Here is a 23,100-nt window from a genome sequence, read left to right as displayed (position 1 = left end):
CTTCCGAGTTCTCTCCGAAAATGGCCGAGCCTGCTCGGCACCGGTCCCGCTCCCTCGCGACCGCCTCCGGAAATGGCCGAGCCCGCCCGGCGCTGGCCCCGCCCCCTGCCGGGCCCGCCCCCTGCCGTGTGCGGGCGGGGGTCGCTCCAAGATGGCGGGCGTGCCGGCCGTGCGCATCAGCATCGAGTCGGCGTGCGAGAAGCAGGTGCAGGAGGTGGGGCTGGATGGCAGCGAGACCTACCTCCAGCCGCTCTCCATGTCCCAGAACCTGGCGCGCCTGGCGCAGCGCATCGACTTCAGCCAGGGCTCCGGCTCGGAGGAGGACGAGCCGGGCTCGGCGGGCCGGCCCTGGGCCGAGGCGGGCGAGACGGAGGATGAGGAAGGTGAGAAGGGCCGGGAGCCCGAGCCCTCCCGCCGGGATGCGGCTGCTGGAGGCCCGCCGCGCTGAGGCGGTGCCGGCCTGCGGCTCCGCGGGAGGTTGGGCCTGGCCTGCCTTCCCCCAGGGGCTGGGCACAGTGTTCGTGACCCAGTCCCAGGAAATTGGAGAGGGAAAGACAACACGACATCAAATCTGCTGTTGTCATTTCACGCCGTTATGATCTCCCTGTGGTTCAAAAATCAGCTTTACACGTACCTTTTTAATGTCCTTTGTTTTTCCTTCCTTTTGTTTTACTTTTAGGGTTGGTAAAGTTCCAGCCATCCCTCTGGCCTTGGGATTCAGTGAGGAACAACTTAAGAAGTGCCTTGACTGAGATGTGTGTGTTGTATGACGTTCTTAGCATTGTGAAGGATAAGAAGTTCATGACTCTAGATCCAGTCGGGCAGGATCCCCTTCCTCCAAAACAAGTATGTTGTACCTAGTTGACCACTTTGTGTGGCTTGATGCTGAAGATTTTATTCCTGTGGACTTTTCTTTTTCACGTGTGATCGGTACAAAATCTATCAAAATGTTCCTTTTGATGTGCTAGTGCAGTGCTTTGAGGGTCAGAGTAAAGCTGGAAATGGGAGTTGAGATCAATTTCAGAAGCCTCTTTGCTGAAGCTTTAAGTCAAAATGCTACTTCCAACTGTATAATGGTGGTATGAAAGTAATTCTGAATAAATTACTGGACATCCAGCAAAAACAACATATCAGTTGTCCGTTAGTTTCCACTAATAATAAATAAATATTAATTAAATGTTAGTAGTAATAATAATAATAGTAATAGTAATAATAATAACAATAATAATAATAATCTTTCCTGAATTAAAGTGCAAGTATCTTGTTGTTTTGGTACTAGAATCCTCAGTTTCTACAGCTGATTTCAAAAAAGAAGTCATTAGCTGGAGCAGCTCAGATCCTGTTGAAAGGTGCCGAAAGATTATCCAAATCAGTTGCTGAAAATCAGGAAAATAAGCGACAAAGAGACTTCAACTCTGAACTGCTAAGACTGAGACAACACTGGAAGCTGAGAAAAGTGGGAGATAAAATTCTTGGTGATCTGAGCTACAGAAGTGCAGGTAAACAGTAGGATCTTTTTTCACAAGAAGAGATATTTTATGAAGTTGTCTATTTGTAACTGGAAAAAGAGATGGAATATATCGTAATAAATTATTTCAATGTGAAATTATTTATGAGACAGGTTTATAAAGGGAGAACTCTTGTTTTAGTATCAGCAAAAATATCTTGGCATCTTCAATCCAGAAAGTGATTTTAAAAGCTAACTGTAGTATTTTACTAAGAATTTGTTCAGGAAAACAATGCTGCATGTGCAATGTAGTTGACCAGTTGACAGGCAGACTTTGTAAATCCTTGGCTTTTATCTATGTTTGGTGTGTAAAGCATTAAAAAAACAGTGAAGAGTTGGTTACTAAATGAGCCTTGCTTGGTCGTATCCTATGCAAGCTGTTACAGCTCTAGAGCTCAGTCCCCAAGGGGACTGGGTGCTAGAAGCTAGCTCGCTCTCAGACTAAGGCCGCGGGTTAGCTTCTAGCAAGCAGGGAGATATTCAGCTCTTAGTGATTAGGCAGCTCTTGTGATTTCAGCTTTGCTTGCTAGGTAGCTTTTCTCTTGGCCTAAGGCTCTAGCAGACGGTAGAGAGAGGAGAAGCAGAAGACTCTGGCTGTTCCACGAGTATGGCTTTATTGTAGGGGTCCGTGAAGGGTCTCAGCTCTTCTTCTTCCGAGTTAGTAGGGGTACAGTATGCTACTTTTATACCCTTGGCCTGGATCCAATCCTGACCAATGGCAAAGGTGTTAGAGCGACTATAAGTGACCAATGGTAGGGTTTAACACAATATTGCCTTACATGGCTATAGGGATAAGGTACAAGGCGGATGTCCCTGGAGACAGGAAACTTCTTTGCCGCTGTGTCAGCATTCTATTCTCCAAGGGGCCCTGGCTAAACCTGAGGGGTTTACTACAGGTTACTTTTTTTTTTTTAAATCAAAGATTAGAAAATCCTAGAGTATCTCAAGTTAGAAGAGACCCAAAAGGCTTATGATGTCTCACTCCCTGCTCCCCAGAATTCACACCAGGTAAAACAAAACCATATGACTAAAGAGTGATGTTGGAGGTGGATTATTGTACCTGTTATTCCTACAGTTGAGACGTGATGCTGAGGATATGCCTTAATTCATGGATTACATTTAAAGGGGGTGAGCAGCCCAGGGTTCTAGAGGCCGTTATGGAGTGACAAAGTGAATGCAGATCACACAGAACTTAGGATGTAGGTACAAAGCAGGCATCAGAACCAAATGTGTTGTGTTCCTGTTGGCATTGGTGAGGGAGGGGGAGGACAAATTGAGATTTGTTAATGAAAATGCTGTAGATGTACCCCAGTCTATGTATTGTTTTTAGTTAATTTACCCTGAACTAGATGAACTGTGCCCTGAATGAAAAAGATGTACAGCTAGGCAGATGTGGGTATCTGCTTTTATCAGTCCCTGAATGATTGCCTGTAAAGTTACCTTTTACAGTCAGAACAGGGTCATAGTTTTAAGATTTCTAGGCAAACATCATCAGAATTCCTTTAAATCAATAAGGATGTTGTATCTGTAACTACCTGCTTGCAAAACTTCACACATTTACTTTTTGTCTTTTTTCAACCAAATATCTTTTCCTTTTTTCTCCTTCCTTGCACCTAATGACTCAACTCAAAAAACTCAGCTTCCTCCCATAATTATTGAATACTCTGTGTTAACTTACTGTAAAATATTACACATTGCACAGTGGAGGATTGACATACTGGTACAGTGGCATAAGCTTTCTTATTTACCTGGGTTTTTTTAAGAAGTCATTAAGAAATGTGACTCAAGTGCAGATCTGAAGATTTGGAGACTCAGAATTACATATTCTTCCAAAACGGAAATATGAGCTTTTTATTTGCAGAAGGTGCTCAATATTTAATGTGTTTGTCTTTGTCCTTCTTTCCTCAGGCTCCCTTTTTCTTCATCATGGCACATTTGAGGTGATAAAGAACACTGACATTGACCTGGATAAAAAAATACCTGAGGATTACTGTCCTTTGGATGTTCAAATTCCAAGTGATTTAGAGGGATCAGCATACATCAAGGTTTGTCAGAGAAACCTTAATAACCTAGTGGAGTTTTGTTTTAGAATTGTGTGCTTGCAACAGAGAACAAACATTAAATACTGTTCCCTCTTGCCTAGGTTTCTATTCAAAAACAAGCACCAGACATTGGTGACCTCGGGACAGTCAATCTCTTTAAAAGACCCTTGCCAAAATCAAAACCAGGTACAGCTTATATGTTGTTTTAGGAATATGCTCTCAAGGAATGAATTTGCATATGATGGTTGTTTGAAAATTTCAGCATGTATCTGGGAAGAAAAGTGAATAAGATTTCCTTTATTTAAACTGAAATATTCTGTTTGGGTGCTGCCTGGGCTTTGGAAATCATGCTTTCAAAGCATGCTCCTTCAGTTTTTCATATGTGTTTATTCAGTTCTGAAACAGAATTATTAGGGATGCATTTTGAGTATTCTGGAGCCCCTTTTGTTAGACATTAAAAGTTTGAGCCCATAACTGAAATCAAACCAAGGTGTTGTGTTTCAATCAGTTACATCCCATTCATTCAGCTGAACTAGTGATTGTTCACTCTCCACTCTGCCCATAATGCATCATTTGTGTCTGTTGCTCATTTATTTTATCTGGATCTGAAACTCTGCTGGTGGTCTCTGTGTTAATTAACAGCCGCTCACCTGGCACATAATAAATGAATTACATTGATTCATTTAATATGTGTCAGTATGTGAAGCTGTAAACTTTTGGGTTAAAAAGCCATCCTTTACTCTGTAAAGCTAGAAATAAACTGGCAGGATTTTATTTCACAGCTGTCTGATACAGATGCTGGTGCTGTCCTGAACATAGACAGAGTGCTGTACTATGAGGTGTTTCATGTGGTATTGAGGGTACATTATGCAGCTTGTGTGCTTACTCACTCCAGAATCTCCCAAGAATTTTGGGCCTATAAACGCTGTGAAAGCACATACGGTGCAGTGAACATTACTGGGTAGTTCATCATAGAGTGAATTTAATAAAACCAGAAGTATCATTGAAAGTCAACTAAAGCTTAAGGAACAGAGGTTCATAAAGAGAGGCCTTCACAAAAGCAATGGGAATGTAATACACTGTTCCATAAGGGTGTTGCACTTCACAATATACATGTACAATATGTGCAATATAATGTGTAAAATTGAATCAAAATTAGTTTTAGTTTTACCCTCAAGTGCTTGCTTAACTGAGATAAAATTCTGATAATACTTAATTTGGGTATAAGGCACTGACTGCTTTATCTTAGTGATCACACCTGGCTGCTGCATGGTATTTGGCATCTGAACAAAAAGGTGGCTTCTCTTTGCTCTTCCCTCCTGCAAACATTGATTTATACTTTTCAGGTTCTGCACACTGGCAGACAAAGTTGGAGACTGCACAGAATGTTCTTCTATGTAAAGAAATTTTTGCCCAGCTGTCCCGAGAAGCTGTTCAAATTAAATCACAGATTCCTCACATTGTAGTGAAAAATCAGATAATTTCCCAGCCTTTCCCAGGTAGGAAGCTTTTTAAGATGCTTAGCCTACAATTGTTTCCTTAAATACTGATTGATGTCACCTTTTTTAACGCTCTGTCCTTACAAAAGAAAAAATAAACTCCTTGATTTTCAAAGGTTTTGAGAAACAGAATTTCAGCTAATGCACAGTAGTTTCTAATGTACTCTGTTTTCCTTTGTGGTTGTTTTTTGTCAGCAGCACTTAAAACTGTCAGATGTAATGCCATGTGCATGTGGCAGTTTGGAGCTGAGCATAAGTCATTGCTCCTGGACTGTGTGTAAGAAGAAATTTAAGACTTGAGTTTATGAGTCCTCAAAAGACTAAAAGCCTAAAAGCCTCTTCAGTGAGGATAATTAAACAGCATAAAGGTGGCTCACAGTCAGTGGTGAATCCTCTGTTCTTACAAGGGCTACACAACCCTTTGTATCATGCAAAGAATATGTTTCTGGATTGCTTAAAATGTGTCTGATAGTTAATCACTCCTTCTTTGAGAAAGGAGTGGGGTCCTGAGGACTTCTTTTTGTGTGGGATTGAGTCATAGAAATTGATGTGGAATGCATCTGGTGAGTTCACAGTTGTCAACACTTCAGTGAATATCAAGTTTTACTTGCCTTTGGTGCTGTGCTCTCCACCATCATTCTTTGATTTTTCTCTGATACAGTGAATACTTGTTGTTAAACTACTCAGTATAAAACATGAAGAAGTTCTCAGTAGCAATCTTGAAAATTGTCAGTGCTCACTTTTTAAAATCTTTTTTTTCCCATCTGCTTTGTTCAGGTTTGCAGCTGTCTATTTCTCTGTGTCACTCTTCCAATGATAAAAAGTCACAAAAGGCTGCTTCTGAAAAACAGAATCCAGAGGATCATCTCTATGTTCTGGAACATAATTTGCATCAACTTATCAGAGAGGTACTGCATATATGACTGAAGAGTTTTTGGGCTTTTGTTCAGCCTTCTGCCCAGTGTGTGGCCCTGGTATAACAGCCAAGTGCCACTAGAGGCCAGTCCTTCTCCATCCATTTGAGGAAGGCAGCCTGCTGCTTGGATTTCCATGGGTTTGGGTGGTTTGGGAGTTCCAGTTAATGCTTTCATGTCATGCTGGTTCTTTACTTAACCTCAGACCTGGCTGCTCACTTCAGAAGAGCCACGTGAAGCTTTTCCAGTAGAGTTCATCAGTTCTGCCCTTTTTTGTGTCTAATAATGCTTACCAAGCCCTGTCAGTGAGCAAGCATCTGGTCAGCCATACCCTCATGAAGGAACAATCAATTGCCCTAATAGCTTTGTTTATTTGAATGTCCACTTCTCTGCTTCAGCATCTTGGATTTTTGAATAATCTAGCATAACCTGGGGTATGAGGCTGAGGTTATCTCTCTTCAGGAAAGAAGCCCAGTTTTTCATCTCTAAGTAGAATTGAAACTGTGTTCCAGAGAGTGTTCACCTCCTTAGAGCATGGCTCTGCAAGTCATGCAGTCATGTGGAACAGTCCAGTGTTTTAAACACTGATTTAGAGTTTATGAAGCTTTTGTTCAGTGCCCACCTTTCCTGTGGATTTCCTTTACTTTGGACATACTGCTAAAACTTTCTGTACTTCAATTTTTTTTGTCTAAAATACTTTCTTTATTTTTAAGTGACCATTCTTTCTGTCTCCATAGGTGTATATAAAGAAGACTTACTAGTTGGAACTACTGCCGTTGTACCAAATTTCTGTTAGCTAGCACTTTTTTTTTCTAATTACTTTCTATAAGGTTTGAAAGATACATAAATGGAGGAAGCAAAGTATGAAGAACTGTCTTTAAAGTGCTGTCGGGCTGAAAAAGTTAAAAAGTTGCACTTTCTGAAAGCGTGTACACTCAAAAAACCTGACGTAAAGCAACATATTGTAGGATGCATAAGACTTCTTGCAGATACATTATTTGGTGCCTTCCTTTTATAACATCCGTTGGTTGTTGCAGTGTCACAAGCAAACCCTGAGCTCAACAGTGATGCCACATCCAGCTAGTGCACCTTTTGGCCATAAGAGGATGAGACTTGCAGGGCCCCAGGCTTTTGATAAAAATGAAATCAGTTCTCTACAGTCAAATGAAGGACTTCTGGAAAAGATCATAAAACAGGCAAAGCATATATTTTTGAGACGAAGGTGGGTCACAAGATACTCGTGTTACAGAAACATGTACCATTACATAGAATACAATTGTCTATTTTAAGTGTTTTTAAAACTAGCTGCTGTTTCTTTCATGGTTAATACGGTCTTTTTTCGTAAGTACTAAGAACCAAACATTATGAAAAAATATGAGAAAACAACATTCAGCTAGTTAAAAGAAAAAATACCAGATTTCTTTGAGATCTCTGTGACACTTGCAACATAAGCTGCTGATAATTGTCCCTACTTATCTCAAAGTGCATAAATCCTTTTAGTATTCTTAGCAGTGCAGTAGCTAATACTGAGTAATACCACTTCAGTTGTGCTGCAGAATGTATGAGAAATGTACAGAATAAACTGTCCTTCATTAGCACCAGAACAGTGCTGAAATGGAATTTTGATCCCCATGTTTCTGTTAAATCTAATAACCTCCTTGCTTCCTGAAAGCAAGATAACAGCACAAACTGCCTGATTACTGTGTGTGGAATATGGCTTTATCTTCTAGAACTGCTCGAACCATTGACAGTCTGGCGAGTCGGATTGAGGATCCTCAGATTCAGGCTCACTGGTCCAATATCAATGATGTTTATGAATCCAGTGTTAAAGTTCTAATAACTTCTCAAGGATATGAGCAGATATGCAAGTAAGTATGAGAATGCATGTCCTTTTAGTTGTAAAGGCATTAAGCAAAAGCAGCGTGTATTTACGTTGTGCTTTAAAGGTTTAGATTCTCTTCAGACAGACAAGTAGGAGTCTGTTATTTGTGTGTATTTGTTTTTCTGCCTTCACTGTAGGATGAACAGTCACCTTAAGAAAATGTCACCCACTTTACCCTTTAATGAAGATATCTTTAGTACATCTTTAATTAGTACAGTTTTCTCTCAAAGAAGAAATTTAAGATAAGAGTAGACACTTGGTGGTGGCGGGGTGGGGGAATTTCCTTTGGTTAGAGATGACTGAATACAAAGTATCATTTGATGGTGCTGGAGTCTAAATTTCCAGTCCGGTCATCGAAAGCTAATCTGCTTAGTCCTAGCTTGGTTGCATATGTACTGAAATGTGCAACTCCTGTAATTCATGCAATAATTATGCATGTTGTTACTGAAATAGGAGATTTGATGTTCCAGAAATAAATGCTTGCAGACTGACCAGCAGTGAATTCATTAATGCATCAACAGTGTTTTCTTAGAGCAGTGCTCTCTGGCTGTGACCACAGTATGGGGCAACCTGCTGTGGGGAAAATGACTATTGGTGCATTTCCAGTCTTTATCCCAGAGTACATAAGCTGCCCAGGTTTTGTCTGTAGCATAGAACACACCATTTTCCCCCGCATAACTGGCAGGAAACTTGGGTGTGTGGCAGGTAGAGAGCTGTGAGGCTTCCATGACCTGAACAAATGGTAGGCCAGGTCTGGGAGCATGCCACAGAACATGTCACCTGCCATATAGAGGCAGCTATTGTGGTGACTGATGAAACTGGAATATTTGGAGTTGCTGTCCCATTCTGTAGGCTTTGCACCATCTGTCTTAGGAATTCTCGTCAATGATTGGGTGGGATTCTGTGTTCTTAGTTTCCTGTTTTCTTAAGCGTTTTAATGCTTTTTGAATAAATATGGATCTTGTCTTCAAAGATCCATTCAACTACAGCTGAACATTGGAGTTGAACAAATCAGAGTTGTGCATAGAGATGGAAGAGTTATTACATTGTCTCATCAAGAGCAAGAACTGCAGGATTTCCTTTTATCTCAGGTAGACTCACGTATGTTATACTTCCCTTTCTCATGATGTTTGGGAAACAGAAAGAAGTTAGAATCTCGCTTTCATCTATGTAGAAAATATTTAAAAGTTCAAATTAAGATAGTGGAGAAGGGAAGCTGGATGACTGAATTTTCACTATGTTTGTGTAGAGTCTTTAGCAACTGTTACTAAAATATATTGCCATTTTTTACTAGGGTCAGTAGTCATAGTAATTTTTCCCTCCAATTTAAAATGCATTTCTTTATGCAGCTCATTATGGGAGAAACAAGTCAGTGGTAATCATAGCAGACAATAAAGTATTCTATATATGAAACTTACTGTAGCTAAGTTTTTAATGAACCCACAATTACTGTCATTTCAACATTGTCTGTTAATGCTCCCTTTGCATCTGTTGTTACTAAATCAGCTGATACTTGAATGAACTCTTGTTTTCTTAACTGCTTAGAGCAACCTGCTGGTTTTATTCAGAAGTAACAATCTCCCCACTATGCATTATAAATAGTCAAATACAGGTCTTTAATAACAGTGGTTTACCTGTTGCAGTTACATAAAACTCCATGACACAGAAAACAAGTTGAAACAGATTCTGCTGAGGTCGTGTCTTTTTGCTCAAGTGTTGTCAGACTTGTTCACAGAGAACTGCTGAATGGTGCTGGACACTTCCTTGTTACAAGGGTTAAGTCATGATACAGGAAAACAGTAGTATTTAAACTCCTAAGCTGTTAGAACTCAGTGCTTACACTTGAGCATTAATGAAGATAATCACGCATGCGAGGACCTCAACTTTTTTTTCTGAATTTTTTCTGCTAATACTTTCTCTTATTTTTATATATTTTACAGCAGAAGTCTTGTTTCTGTTGAAATGGAGGATTGTTTGCAAACTAATTTTCTGAGACCTAAATAAAGATTTTTGTAAATTGATAGCATTATTTAAATAATTTTTGTAAATTGATAGCATCATTTAAAGCATAATTTAATCATTTAAATTTAAATATAAGAGCATATACCAATGAAAAATTCACTTAACTGCATAATAGAGTGGTCTTCTTTTCTGTGGAGGAACTAGTGTAAATTCAAATAACACAAAGTTCTACCATCATATTAAAAAAAGTTCTCTGAAAGTAGAGAACTTAAAGTCACTTTTATAAGTAATTATTGTACAGAAAACTGGCTTGCTAAACTACATAAGCAATTCTTTCTATGGTCTGCAAATATTGAACAGAAAACAAACCTCTTGTTATGTTTCAGATGTCACAGCACCAAGTACATGCAGTTCAGCAGCTTGCAAAAGTTATGGGCTGGCATGTGCTGAGTTTCAGTAACCACGTTGGTCTGGGGCCAGTGGAGAGCATTGGCAATGCATCAGCAATAACTGTAGCATCACCAAATGGAGACTATGCCATTTCAGGTATGTTCCCTCTTGCAAACAGAACTCAAATCTTTCTGCCAGCATGTATGTTTGTAGAATATTTTGCTATAAATTGATAATATGCTTTAAAAGTCTACAGACTATCTGTTTTGTGTATGGAATTGACATCTAAATAGAATAGAATCAACACCTTGCCCAGGAAGCCACTTAATATAAACCTGATTTAATTTACACAGGCTTGAAAATATTTCTTAAATACTGTGGAAAATTATATGTATTATATGAATACATTATTTCAATATATTATTTTGATAAATATTATGTAAATATTTGTTTATATAATATATTATTATAGATAATTAGTTATATGTATTATTATTAGCATAGAAAAAAGCAATTACAGAAACCATCAGGATCCTGAGAGAAGGGAACAAGATGAACAACAGGATCACAACTCCAAACTTAGGGAGAACAGTTTGGTCTCTTTAGGGATCTTTTTGAAAGAATCCTATGGGATATGATCCTATGGGATGGAAAGAAGAGGGGTCCAGGAGTGCTGTTATTATTGTTTTCAGGGGTCACCTCTTTCAAGCTCAAGTATGGTTATTCCTAATATTCAGGAAGTTGTGCAAAGGTGACAGAAGGCCTGTGTGTATGAACAAGGAGCCCATGGCCGAACTCATGACATAGGAAGGAAGCTCCAAGAGATTATCCCTCCCAGGACAACTACTTAAATAGAGAAACTGTCCAAGCATGCATTGATAAGGATAGGAAAGCTTAAGGGTAGGACAGGAATCTGGTGAGGGATGTACAGGGCAGCAAGAAGAGATTCAACAGGTATGTCAGCAGCAAAGGAAGGATTAGGGAAAATGTGGGACTGCTGTTAAATAGGGAAAGTACCTGGTGGCACAGGACATGGAGGAGGCCAAGGTTCTCAGTACCTTCTTTACTTTGGTCTTAAGATTGGCCTTCAGAAATGAATCTGTGAGACTCAGGGGGCATTTTGGAGCAAAGATTCATCCTCAGTAGTGGAAGACCAGGTTAGAGAACCTTTGAACAGATTTAGGCATATACAAGTTCATGGGACCAGGTGGGATATATATCCATGGCTGCTGAGGATGTTGATTGATGTCACTGCAAGGTCACTCTTGATCCTAAAAGGCCAGGCTCAGGAAGGGCTCCTGAGGACTGAAAGAAGGCAGATGTTGCATCCTGTGTTCAAGAAGGAAAATGTGGGGAACTGCAGTCTGATCAGTCTCATTGCAATTACTGGGAAGATGAGTTGGAAAAAAATAGTCTCAGAAGAATTCTCCAAACTTACTGTGGAGAACATGGTGATGAGGAGTAGTTGGCATCAATTTGTGAAAGAGAAATTATGTTCAATCAGCCTGATAGTTATCTCTTTATAGAAGGTTAGCTTGATAGATGGGGGAAAAGCTAGGTGGTACCTCTCTAACTGTTCATTTAAAAAGCCAACACACACCAGTCCCCAGCAGGAAAACACAGAAACCCATCCAAGCCAGTGAAGCACCACCACCCCTCCATTAGTCTCACAGAATTTTGTGATTAAAATTAACTGCCTAATGACTTAGATCCTGTCTCTTTGAGAGAAATCCACTAGAAACAATATGTTTTTCAATAGATTAGTGGGGAATACATCCAAAGAAAGAATGAGCAATGAAGCCTTTGCCCTTCCTGGCATCATTGGGGAAAAAGAAATGCATTTGTTAGGTGAATATTTTGGGGTTTATTAAAAGTTTCTCTGTCTTGAGCTAACCAAGAACCTGCAGTGTGAAAGCGACAAAATCATAGAGAATTGGGGGATGAGAGAGAAAACCCAGAGAAAAAGCTTTGAGAAAGAAAGGAAGAGAAGTTCCCTTGTTTGCTTTCAGCATGTTTGGAATTGAGTAGGAGTACACAGGGAAGAATATTCAGTATGAGGAATGCCTCCAGTGTAAAAGTGCTCATGGAGATCTCCTTTCCCCGCAGTCCGTAACGGCCCCGAAAGCGGCAGCAAAGTCATGGTTCAGTTCCCACGGAGCCAGTGCAAGGATCTCCCCAAGGGCGATGTCCTGCAGGACAGCAAGTGGAATCATCTCCGGGGGCCGTTCAAGGAGGTGCAGTGGAACAAAATGGAAGGGCGGAACTTTGTGTATAAGATGGAACTCCTCATGGCTGCCCTAACTCCTTGCTAGTGAAGCATCAGCCTCTCTCTGAGGGCTTTGAGGTGTCTCTGTGCAATGATAACTTCCAGTGCTGCAAAGGGAAATGGGAGCTATGGGCCAATACAAGAAAGCAAAATCAAATTTATTTCCTGTACAGAAATAACCATTTTGGTATTTGTAATAAAACCTTTTTCGGTGGCATATAAAATACATACAGTTTTTTGTAAAGGTTCCTTTCAGCTGTATCTTTGAAATTTGCTGTGTCCTGAGTGACATAGATGAGTAATTAATGTGTTTTTTGTTTATAAAATTAAATTTGGTAATCCTTGAGTTGACACATTCTTGAGTTGAAATTTTTGTACATTCATGGGGATTCTGGGTGACTCCTTTCTTTTTGAGAAATATGTTTACTTAGCAGTTTGAGAGTGTTACAAAGTCATTGCCTGTAGCAAAGTCTTTGCTCTCTGATGGCCTGTGTTATGTTGACTACTTTGCTTGTTTTTTGAGCTTGTTTTTTACAAGAATATAGAGGAAAGGGCCTTACTTGGCTGGCAAAGTTCTGACAATTTTAGTTTGTGGGTGGCTTGTGACTTAGTGACTGGAAAGAAGGAGGTAACTCTCATGCAGTGAACCTCCACACTTGAGCATCTGGGTCTTCCTTCTGCATTCTCCATGATTGATTATTATCTGGGGAAATAACAATATCTTCCCGAATATCAGCTCTTTTGAGTTCTTTCAAAACAAAAAAGTCACTTTTTTATAGTTTTGGTTGTAATTGTAGCCTTCTTGAAACATAGTATGGTGTTCAACAAAGCTTTCATTTTGTTTGGTATTTAAGTGCTAAGGGTCTTTTTGCAACCTCTCTGTGTAAACTGGTTCATACTCATGTCTGTATTGTCCTATGAGGTGTCTGTCTATATGTATATATATGAACTTCTTGCACATAAACATGATCAAATTGAGCATCACACTTCCATGGTGACAGTTGTTATTTTGTTGTATTCTCAAGTATAAAGAATAATTGTAGGAAAATAAGCAGCAAGCTGCTGCTCAGCAGGTATCCAAAGCAGTTCTTGTACTTATATTGGTGTTGGCCAGCATGAAGCATCTTGTTCCAGTTCATGTGAGTACTTCCTTCTGTGTGACTGAACTAAGGGAGAGAAAGGGGTTTTCTTTCAGGTGCTCATGTGTTACCCAAGACAACTGATGAAAATTAACTGATTAAAGCCCAAGTTGAAAATAAGTCTCTTGATCTTGAAGCCCTGTGATGCCAGGTCCTGTGTTGCTGTGCCAGCAGACACTGTGTGATTACAGGCAGAGGGAGAGTTGTTTCTTGGTGAACAGTTCAGCCAACATGCGTTCATGCATCTGACTAGATGAGGCTGTTCTGACTCCTGCTAACACAACAAATCTCTTATTAGAAGATGAGTCCATGAAACTTGGACATGTCTTTATGCTTTATTGTTCTTAACCTAAATTGACAGGTCTGCATGTAGCAATAGCCTTTTCATCAAGTTCTTAGTTACCAAGTAATCAGATCAGTGTGGAGCTATTACAATCTCATGGTTGCAGGACTTCTCTCCTGAATAGGATGTCTCCTGTGTTGCAGAACAGCAAGCTCTGCATGTTAGCATGAAAACACTTGTCAAGACTTCTAGGTCTAGCTGAAAAAAGAATAATAATAATAATAATAACAACATCAAAAAAAGTGTTATTGGAGATCTGGAGAGTCAGCATTTTGGTGCTGAATACACAGGGATTCCTAATTTATTGGAAAACAGACTGATTAGACATCTAACAGAGAGATAGCCTTGAAACTTGGTAGTGCATCTTTGAATATGAAATGATGACATTAGTGAATTATTAAGGCTTTTTCAATTGATTGTCAAAGCAATTTGGTGAACTTGGACATCTCTTTAATTGAAGTATAAAAGTAAAATGCCTTAATCCCTTTGATCATCTAGAATGCTCCAAAATTAAATTTGCCGTTTTTCCACAGGGAGTTTACAAGTACAGTAAGAACCGCTGTTAGTTTCTGAGTTTCTACTGTAGCAACCTTCCATAAAACTTTAGATGCTCCAGAGTAGCAAGAAACTGCTACAGTTTAGCCTCACATTCTGTACCTCAAATATTGACCTTAATAGTGGCAAACAGCATTTTCAGGAAAATGTATTTTTTAAGTAACGTTACCTGTGTAGAGTAAGCATGTTTAATTGTGGGTAAAAATTTTGTGTGAGGAATTGTCTATAAAGAGAGCCATATACAGATTAACTGTACTGGATGTTGTCTCTGAATACTGTTTGAGTCCCTGCTATTCATATGGGATATTACTGCCTAAAAGTGAAGTTGGCACCAGGTTTAATGGCCAAGGATTGGGTGCCTGAAGTTGCAGTGACTTCAGCCAAGCTGAAAGATGTAGAAAAACTCTGCTGGTTGTAAAATTCTTTTGTAGTAGTACATTTTAAACTGAAGAATTTTAAGTGTTCATTTCCTACTTTCCTGCCAGCTTTCTAACATTGTGGTTTAAATGTGTGTGTGACCTCTGCAGTCACAGCAATGCACTGGAATGGTCATTCATGTCTGGATATGTTTGCTGACTTCCTCTGGCAATTGGAGTGTTCAGGTCAGTGTTAGCAGGTAATAGTGGTTTTATGTATAAGCTGCACTTTTTGTAATTCCTAGGTCTGGCAGAGCACCTGCTGTGTATTCAGCTCAGCCTAATACCTAGCTTCACATTCCACCTGCTTTAATGCTTTTTGCCTTAAAAGTCTAAGATTCATTCAAAGTCTAAGATTTAGGGCTCAAAAGGAACCCCTAACAATGTTTTCCATATTCTATAAGCATACTTTACCAAGTAATTCAAGTTTGGTGATTGAAATAGATGCAGTTTCCCTGCTGTCAAAGCTTAGTTCACTCAAAGACACAAAAATGGACAATGAAAGTTTAAAGCAGAGAATTGGAATAAACTGTTACTTGTCTGCTGTATCTGATACTTACCTCATTTCTCACCTTTTTTGACCTATTCTAGATGGAGGAAGGAGCAAACAGCTGAATCTGGTACCTCAGTTAATGAGTGGGAGAGAGGCCCTTGGCACTACAGATGGCCAGCACAGTGTGGGATGGTTTAAAGGTACTGAGCACAAGATGCTTTGGCTTGTTTGGCACCTACCTGCATCGTTACTTACTTGGTGAGACATTCCCTGAATGTTTTTCTAAATGGAGCCCACAGTACCTCTGCACTTGAGCATCCCAGTGCCTGACCAGAGGCAAAGCTCTGTCAGCCTGTCCTGTAAAAGGTTTTTGCAAAGTAGTGAGACAAAGTGTGGAAAAGGCAGTAGCAGCAGTTTGACCCAAACAGCAACGTGGCAATCTACAGGTGCAGACTAGTCCACGATGTCTTCCAAGTTCAAAGTTTATTTCACACTGCAAAATTCTCATTACAAAAGCAAAACAGAATAATTTGGAACTCGGTCAGTTTACTGCTTTCTCACTGACAAACAGAAATGTTATTTCACCCCACAGATCTACAGGTGGAGAATTGCAATCCGTGCAATATGCAGATTCAAGAAAACATTAGTTGGGTAACTTGATGTTTTCTTACAATATAGGGAAAGCAAAGGTGGCTTCTCAACAGGAGCAATTTTAGAACGGTATTTGTAAATATTGTATTTCAAAGACATGCTGTTACAACTTTTTTCTCAGATAGATTGTTCAGCACTGGGCTAAGTTTGCAAAGGACTTGACATCTTTTACAACAAAGCTGTTTAGTATTTTGTCACCCCAACTGGTGTGTGTCACTGTTTTACCTGACCCCTCTAATCTTCATGGACAGTGTTCTCTTTAGTGCCTGCCTGCACTGTTCCTTGTGCAATCACCTGTTCTAGTAATGTCATAAAATGTGTGTTAACTTCCATCCTGGGGCAGTGTAAACAACTGCGGGAAACACAAGTGGGAGAACTTTGACCAGCTCAGCGTTCTTTCAAAGTCAGTTTTGTCTCATGAAAAATTGCAGTTTGTCTTCAGAGCTTTAGCAAGTTCCTTACACCCAAAAGCAGCAGCATAGGTGCAATAAACAGGATTCAGTGCTTGCAATTAATTTTTTAATGTAATACTGTAATTAGATATTTAATTTATTATGTTGATGGATACTAATGACCACTCTGTAATAGGAGACTTGCTGTATCCAAAATGCAGGTGTCCTTCAAGACCATGGTAATTTCCTTTATGGGCTGATCTTAGAGGCTTGGTTGGTTGGTTGTTTTTAAGAGTGGTAGAGGCTCTAGATTTTATTAGCTAGCCACAAAAATGTGTTCATGCTCAGCATGAAACCCTACTCTTTTTTACTCTGACCTTGACTAGCAGAACTGAAAACTTAACAGGTTGAAACAGCTCCATCAGACACTGCTGGTTTAATTAATTTGCAAGTCAGGATGTTTCTGCAGTAGTCACAAACATTTTACCTTCTAGGTTTGTTCTTGCTTTCTTGGCCAACACTTTCTCCTGAGGTAGAATTGTTATTTTTATTATGATACAGTCCTTGGCTAACACTCAATGGTTTCCAGTTCAATTTCTTCTGTTGTACTTGCTGTAAATGAAAGGATATTATTATTGATTGGTAAATGGATTGGAAGGCCAACATTCCAAAATTACCTGTGCCAAGACATTTTTAACTTTTTAATATTAGCTTAAGCTTTCTCATCTAAAATTAGGTTTTAAATACATATTTTCAAAATATTTAACTGTATAAAGAGCTTCTCACAATCTTTAAAGTGACGATTTCTTCCACTACAAGGCTAAATGCACTAAGAAAACGAAGTCCATAGGGACCCTTCTTATATCTCTCTTCGTGACTTCTGAACACAGGGCTCTTCTGAGATGGAATTGGGGCTGAAATTAGGTCTCTGCTTTGGACCATTTCCTGGGAGATCACACAAGTTTCTAGAACTGTGCTTTCCTGAACTCTGCCATATGTTACATGAATATGTCTATTCAATTCAGCTCTGTGGGAAGACTGGCTTCAGCTGGAGGAAGAGGCTTTATCTAAACAAAATCCTGTATATTCTAGCATGATAGGCAAGTTTTCAGTAGCTACAGAAGCTTGTGAGTGGTGTATGCACCATGAAAACAGCAGCAACACTTAAGAGCCATATGTGAGCAACAGAAAGGAAGAGGCAGCTCAAACCAAGTTAATTTCTTCTTCTATTAGGTTTTGCAGAGTTCACACAAAGTCTGGGCCATGAATCTTAGGATGCTTGAGTGTCTCTGTTCCAGTAAAATACTGGTAGCTAGGCTGCTTGTTGTAATGTAGCACTTATTACAGAAGAAATACAGACCTTTTACGTAGAGAGCAAGAAACCATGAGGGGATCTGCACTTACAAAGAAGGCAGGTAAACATTTGAAATATTTTGAAGTGTTAAAGGAAACCTCCTATTTCAAAGATGTGCCTAAGAGCTTGATCCCAGGCTCATAACATGCACCTTGTCTTTCTGCCTAGGCCAAATATCCCTGGCAGTAGCTTGGAAATTTCTTCTCTAATATGTCCCTTCAGTGTAGCTCTTGTGTTCCCTTGACCTGCTTTTCATGACTGTTATTTTCAGTGTCAGGTTTTGATATTACTCAGTGTTCATTGGAGTCTGCAACTGGATCAAAAGTGAACAGATGAAGAGGGGGTTTGAGAGGAGGAGATGCAATCCTCCATGAGGATTGAACTGAAGTAGGGGCCACTCCCAAGGGTCAATTGATTATTTTCCCCGAGGATACACCTTGCTGATATGAACTCAGAGAGTTGCTGACGCTCTTGACTTTGTCTCCTGCCCTTTGACGGGGGGTTATTTCAGCTCTGGCCTTTTCTCCCCAAGTTTTGCAATGAGCAATGTTGGGAAGTATTTTATTATTTCTAATGTGAAACAAATAAGGTAGCTGTCCTGTGGATTGTTCTTCAACTGAACACCTGTTATTCAGTAGCCTCAACTAGTAAGGAGGTAGAACAGGACAACTGATCTGAGCCCTTCAGTCTTGTTTCTCAGTGGCCCTATTTATCACCACCATGGTACAAATTTTAGGCTCAAATTTCAGGCTTGAAGACCCTATACCCTGACCACATTTTAGAGAAATACCTGTTAGTTTGTGTGTTGTCTTCTTCTGAAATAGGTGCAGAGATTTATTACACAGCCACATGAGGCAGATTAGAATGGCAGATACTGCAGCGAGAAATGTGAAGAGAACTGCTACAAAATGCAAATCTTCATAGATAATCTCTGTAGGGAAAATGGAAAAAATAATATTATAAAATTGATTACAAGCAGATTGATGCTTAAACACAGGGTAAAGCCAAGAAGTCCCATCTAGTTTGTACCGTAAACATTGACTATGATGGTGCCATAGGCATTGGTTCCGTGCTCCTCCATTACAGTGACAAAATAGTAGCCAGCATCTCTCATGCCCACATTCCGAAGCTGTATAGAGCCATTTTCAAAAGTAGTCACTCTGTCCTTGTAGACTGTGGATATGTTGACAGAATTCCCACTTCTCCACTCAACAATGCTGGTGGTGCCCCAGCTTGACACATGCTTCCACTCAATGGTGGCCACGCCTCGGCAAGAGTATTCAACTGAGAGGAGGATGTTTTGTGCCACTGTTGCATTGATGTTGGGTTGTGGGACCACTAAGGATACTCCTCCGGGAGCTGAAAGACAAAGGAGAGTGATGAGTCTGGAGGTGATGCTGCACCAACTGTCCAGGGGAGGTTGGGACCTCTGGATCCTGGTGATTCATCCTACCTATCTCAGCGATCTGTTTTAAGAGAGGATAGATGATGCTTTTCAATAGCTTTTTCTTTCTTCTTTCCATAAAAGTAACACACATACTTGAAGACTACATACACATTTATAATTTGTGATAGCAAAAATCCTTCCACCATAGTGGACAGGTATTTGCATGTGTTTCAATGTTTTAACACCCACATAGAAAGGGATTTTGGATAAGCGTAACATTTTCTGAAAACTGAGCAAAACTAAGCAATGTTTTTTTGTTCATCAGTAACTAGCTTCCTTTAAAAATCCTGCATTTACATGGAAAGTTTAGTTGCCATGTCCAAGGTAATCTATCATATTCATTAACTACCATCCCTCAAAAGCAAGAATGTAGTAGGCATAAGCATGTGAAGTCTTGGGAGGGACCCTGTCATGTTTTCAGGATGTGTAATGAACATTAGAAATATCAGCTTCTTAAAGGCCACCAGTTAATAAGCCAGTGCAGATAAATCACATGTATCCAAAGGTACGCAGTCCCTGAGAAGCCAGGGACTTCATGTTCCTGATGATATCTGGGCAAAAATGCATATAAAAGAATATTTAATTTTCATCTGCTTCCTCCTGATGTGATTATGGAGCTGTTTGTGACACTGTGAAACTGAACTGACGGCTTAGTTTAATGTGTAACTGCAATCATTTCTGCTTGCATTTGGTGTTTCTGCATGAAAATTTGGATGAACACCAACACTGGAGTTTTAGCTGGTATACATTTTTTCTTTTGATTAATGGCTTGCCTGAGACCCTTTGCTAAAGAGTGAAATCCTGTTATCTACCCACAAAAATCAAAGCAGACAAAAGGCAGATAAAGCACACAGTAAGGCTGAATGCCTTTTCCTGGTTTGGCTTGGAGCAGCTCACCTGCTCTATTCCCTTACTGTGGGAACAGCCTGACTGCAAGAGCAAAATGAAAAAGTGCTGACCTGTAAATGTCTGTAACACAGTGGGGGAGTGAGAATGAGACCCTCAGCTACACTGAATGAGTGCAAAGCAGGACACCTGGGGATGATCCTGGAGGTTCTGCAGAGTCTTCAGGGATAAGAATGATTAAGAAAGGCAAAGAAAAAAATCTCCAAGGGAAAAAAAATTGAAAAAAATCTTAAAATAAGAGCCCTCCACAGCTACCACAAAAGGAAGAGATGGGTGAATTACAACCTGACTTCACTGTATTTGGGATCTGTAGCAGAATTCACTAACTCTGCTGGTCAGGATAAGGTAGGGGAGCTCAAGAAGCCAGTTCAGTTCCCAGGCTCTCATCTACGGTACCAAGTAGGACCTAGGCCTTTTGCAAGATAACATTCCTGGGCTCCCCCTTTCATGAGCATTGTCCATACCCATGCTGCCCAGTCCCCCTGCAGGAACATCATGCTTTCTGGGCAGCTCAGTGCATCCTCAGCTGAGCTGTGGTCTGCTGTTCAGCCTGTGTGCAGGAGAGACTAACCAGAGCTGTGAAAACGAGGTTTGTGCCAGCTACAGAAACAGAACAGCCGGGAATCTCTGGTAATCGCTGCAAATTGTTCCAATTGTTTTCTGGTCCGTGTGTTTATTTAAAGCCCTTTCCCACTGTTTCTGACCAGGCAGGAGCTGAGTGTCTCCCCTCAGTGACCCTTTCATGTTTTTTAGAGGCTTTGTTTTGAATATGCAATTGCAAAATAAATGTAAAAAAGAGAGAATTAAAATCTTTCCATTAAATGATTTGCAAACATGTTCTGTCCCTATCTGGTATGCAAATCTAAAAAAGGCAGTGCAGTATCTATCTAACCATTCAAAAACATTTTTAGTAGGCAGTGTGCCTAGATCACCTGAACCAGTCTATCCACCAGGCTGGAGAGCAAACATCACACCCACATGCAGCACCCTACGGAAGGTGACTGCACTGCTGCCCTCAAAACCAGCCCCTTCACACCCAGTAAAACACGCACCCAGGAGAAGCGCGTACAGGGACTGCTCTGAGCTCACGGAGTTTGCCGTCCTGGCATGCTGCTCTACTCCGAAGTATTTGCCTGGCCAAGAGTCAAGGTGGGAAGTGCGGCTCTGCCTACCAGACCTGGCCGCGGCACCGCAGCTGGGCCGGCAGTGTGCCGGGCAGTGAGTGGGAATCAAAAAGGCTGGCGGGGCCAGCAGGAGCTCTGAACTGGGGGACAGCTCTGACACGGGCCTCTGAAACCCTGCGGGCTGCTTCTCCACCCTTTGGTGTCCTGCTTGCGCGTCGCTTCTCTCGGTGGAGTGCCATGACCGAACCACACTCGCTGGCGGCGCTGACACCCCGCTCCCCGGGCCAGGGTGCGGCTGGCAGCAGCCTCCCTCAGGCCCCTCCGGGACAGGACAGCACGGCTCCCTGAGGCTGCCCCATCCCCACTCACCCGCCGTGGGGTGCTGGGTCAGAACCCACCTGCCCTCCTCACCGCCGCGTTTCCCAGTTAGACACCCCTCGGGCTGACTAACCGGGTTGTTTCCCCCTCCACGCTTTGTTCCCTCGGTCCCTGGAAAAGCAGCGGGGGCACGGCGGCTGCTGGGGCCGCCCCGGCCGGAGCGGGGTGAGGCCGGGCCGTGGGGCGCTGCTCCCGCGGCCGCGCTGCTCCCGCTCGGCTCCCCCGCTCCCTCCGAGCGGCAGAGGCGGGGACGAGCCTCTCCTCAGGGAGAGCAGCGATGCCTGACTGAGCCTCGGTACGTCCCGTCCCCGTCCCTCCCCAGCCGCTCCCTGTTGCGGACGGGCCGGGCAGAGCGCTGGCCGCGGCCGGGGGTCGGCGGGCGCTCTGCACCGCCCGCGGATTCCGGGCTGATCCAGGGCTGATCCGGGGCTGAGCCGGGGCTGAGCCGGGGCATCGCGGCGAGGAGCAGCAGGGAAGAGACGGTGAGGAAGCGGGGGAGGCAGGGACGGAGCCCGACACTTACTCTGCAGAGCCCACCCGGCGGCCAGGCAGAGGGTGACGGTCCCCACGACGGCGCTCCGGCCTCGAGGGCCCTGCAGCGGTCCCATCAGCGGGAAGCCGATGCCCCAGGGGTTGCATTGAAGTGGCAGGGCCGGCCGGCGCGGCCCGAGCCCGGGGGCTGCCTGCCCCAGAGGCCTCTCCCTCGCTTCTCTCCCTCCTCCTCCTCCCGCTCCCGCCGCGGCGCCGGGGCTGCTCCAGCTCCCCCCGCAGCGGCCCCCGGGCGCTCCCCGCTCACACCCCTCCATCTCCCGTCCGGGCTGGAGATGCCATTGGCTGAGGAAGGGAAGGCGCTGCCCGGCCGCCGGCCATCGCCCAGCCGGGAAATGAGCGCGATGGGCGCAACCCTGCTCGGCCCTGCCGTGCCCGGCCGGAGCCTGGAGCTGGGAGCCGAGCCCGGGATCGGCACATCTGGCCGAGGAGGTTGGTTTTAAGTGTGGTTGGGCATCTGCAAGGGTGGGCATCAGGGTGCTAAAACTGACTTTTTTTGCTCCAAGAAGTCTGATGATGATGCAGGTGAGACAGGGATGGGGGGGGAAAGCTGGAGAGCAGCATCTCTGTGTCCCCAGAGATCGTCTCAGGTGACTACGCTGGAAAATGAACCTGGTTCCCATCCCACTGTAGCCGGCACATGCACTAGGTGCTCCTCTCTCCCTTCTATTATCGTCCAGAGGAGGTCCCCAGCAATCCTTGTGCTTCTTTCAGAAGCACCGGACAGTGTGAGATAGTGGGAAACACTATTAGAAAACATGTAAGCATCCCAGTCCTGAAAATTCATCCTTCCTCAGAGGCATCCCTGTATATGTATACACCCCTCTGACCGGGAAAGAGTTACACACTGGATCAGCCTTTTTGCAGATTTTCCATTCTCTTCCTTGCATC

The 23,100-nt window shown here is 42.3% G+C and overlaps 2 protein-coding genes across 2 annotated transcripts; one reads left to right on the top strand and one right to left on the bottom strand.

Annotated features, from left to right (window-relative positions):
• The first annotated feature begins 104 nt into the window (after positions 1-104).
• Positions 105-13,448, top strand: MED17 (mediator complex subunit 17). The gene is made up of 12 exons (XM_064718914.1): positions 105-383; positions 680-846; positions 1,280-1,499; positions 3,416-3,552; positions 3,651-3,735; positions 4,896-5,048; positions 5,826-5,956; positions 7,000-7,184; positions 7,693-7,830; positions 8,818-8,935; positions 10,193-10,352; positions 12,303-13,448. Exons 1-12 carry the CDS (start codon positions 152-154, stop codon positions 12,506-12,508), a joined length of 1,932 nt encoding a protein of 643 aa, XP_064574984.1. The 5' UTR covers positions 105-151; the 3' UTR covers positions 12,509-13,448.
• A 2,427-nt stretch (positions 13,449-15,875) lies between these two features.
• Positions 15,876-22,369, bottom strand: VSTM5 (V-set and transmembrane domain containing 5). Its single transcript, XM_064718922.1, has 4 exons — positions 22,184-22,369; positions 18,835-19,164; positions 18,596-18,736; positions 15,876-17,063 (listed from the first exon to the last, which is right to left on the bottom strand). The coding sequence occupies exons 1-4, from the start codon at positions 22,266-22,268 to the stop codon at positions 17,020-17,022; spliced, it is 600 nt and encodes a 199-aa protein (XP_064574992.1). The 5' UTR covers positions 22,269-22,369; the 3' UTR covers positions 15,876-17,019.
• Positions 22,370-23,100: the final 731 nt, after the last annotated feature.

Source organism: Zonotrichia leucophrys, chromosome 1, assembly GCF_028769735.1.
Source record: "Zonotrichia leucophrys gambelii isolate GWCS_2022_RI chromosome 1, RI_Zleu_2.0, whole genome shotgun sequence".
Taxonomy (NCBI): Eukaryota; Metazoa; Chordata; class Aves; order Passeriformes; family Passerellidae; genus Zonotrichia; species Zonotrichia leucophrys.
Note: the sequence above shows the minus strand (reverse complement) of the source record. Positions and strands in the feature narration are given on the sequence as shown.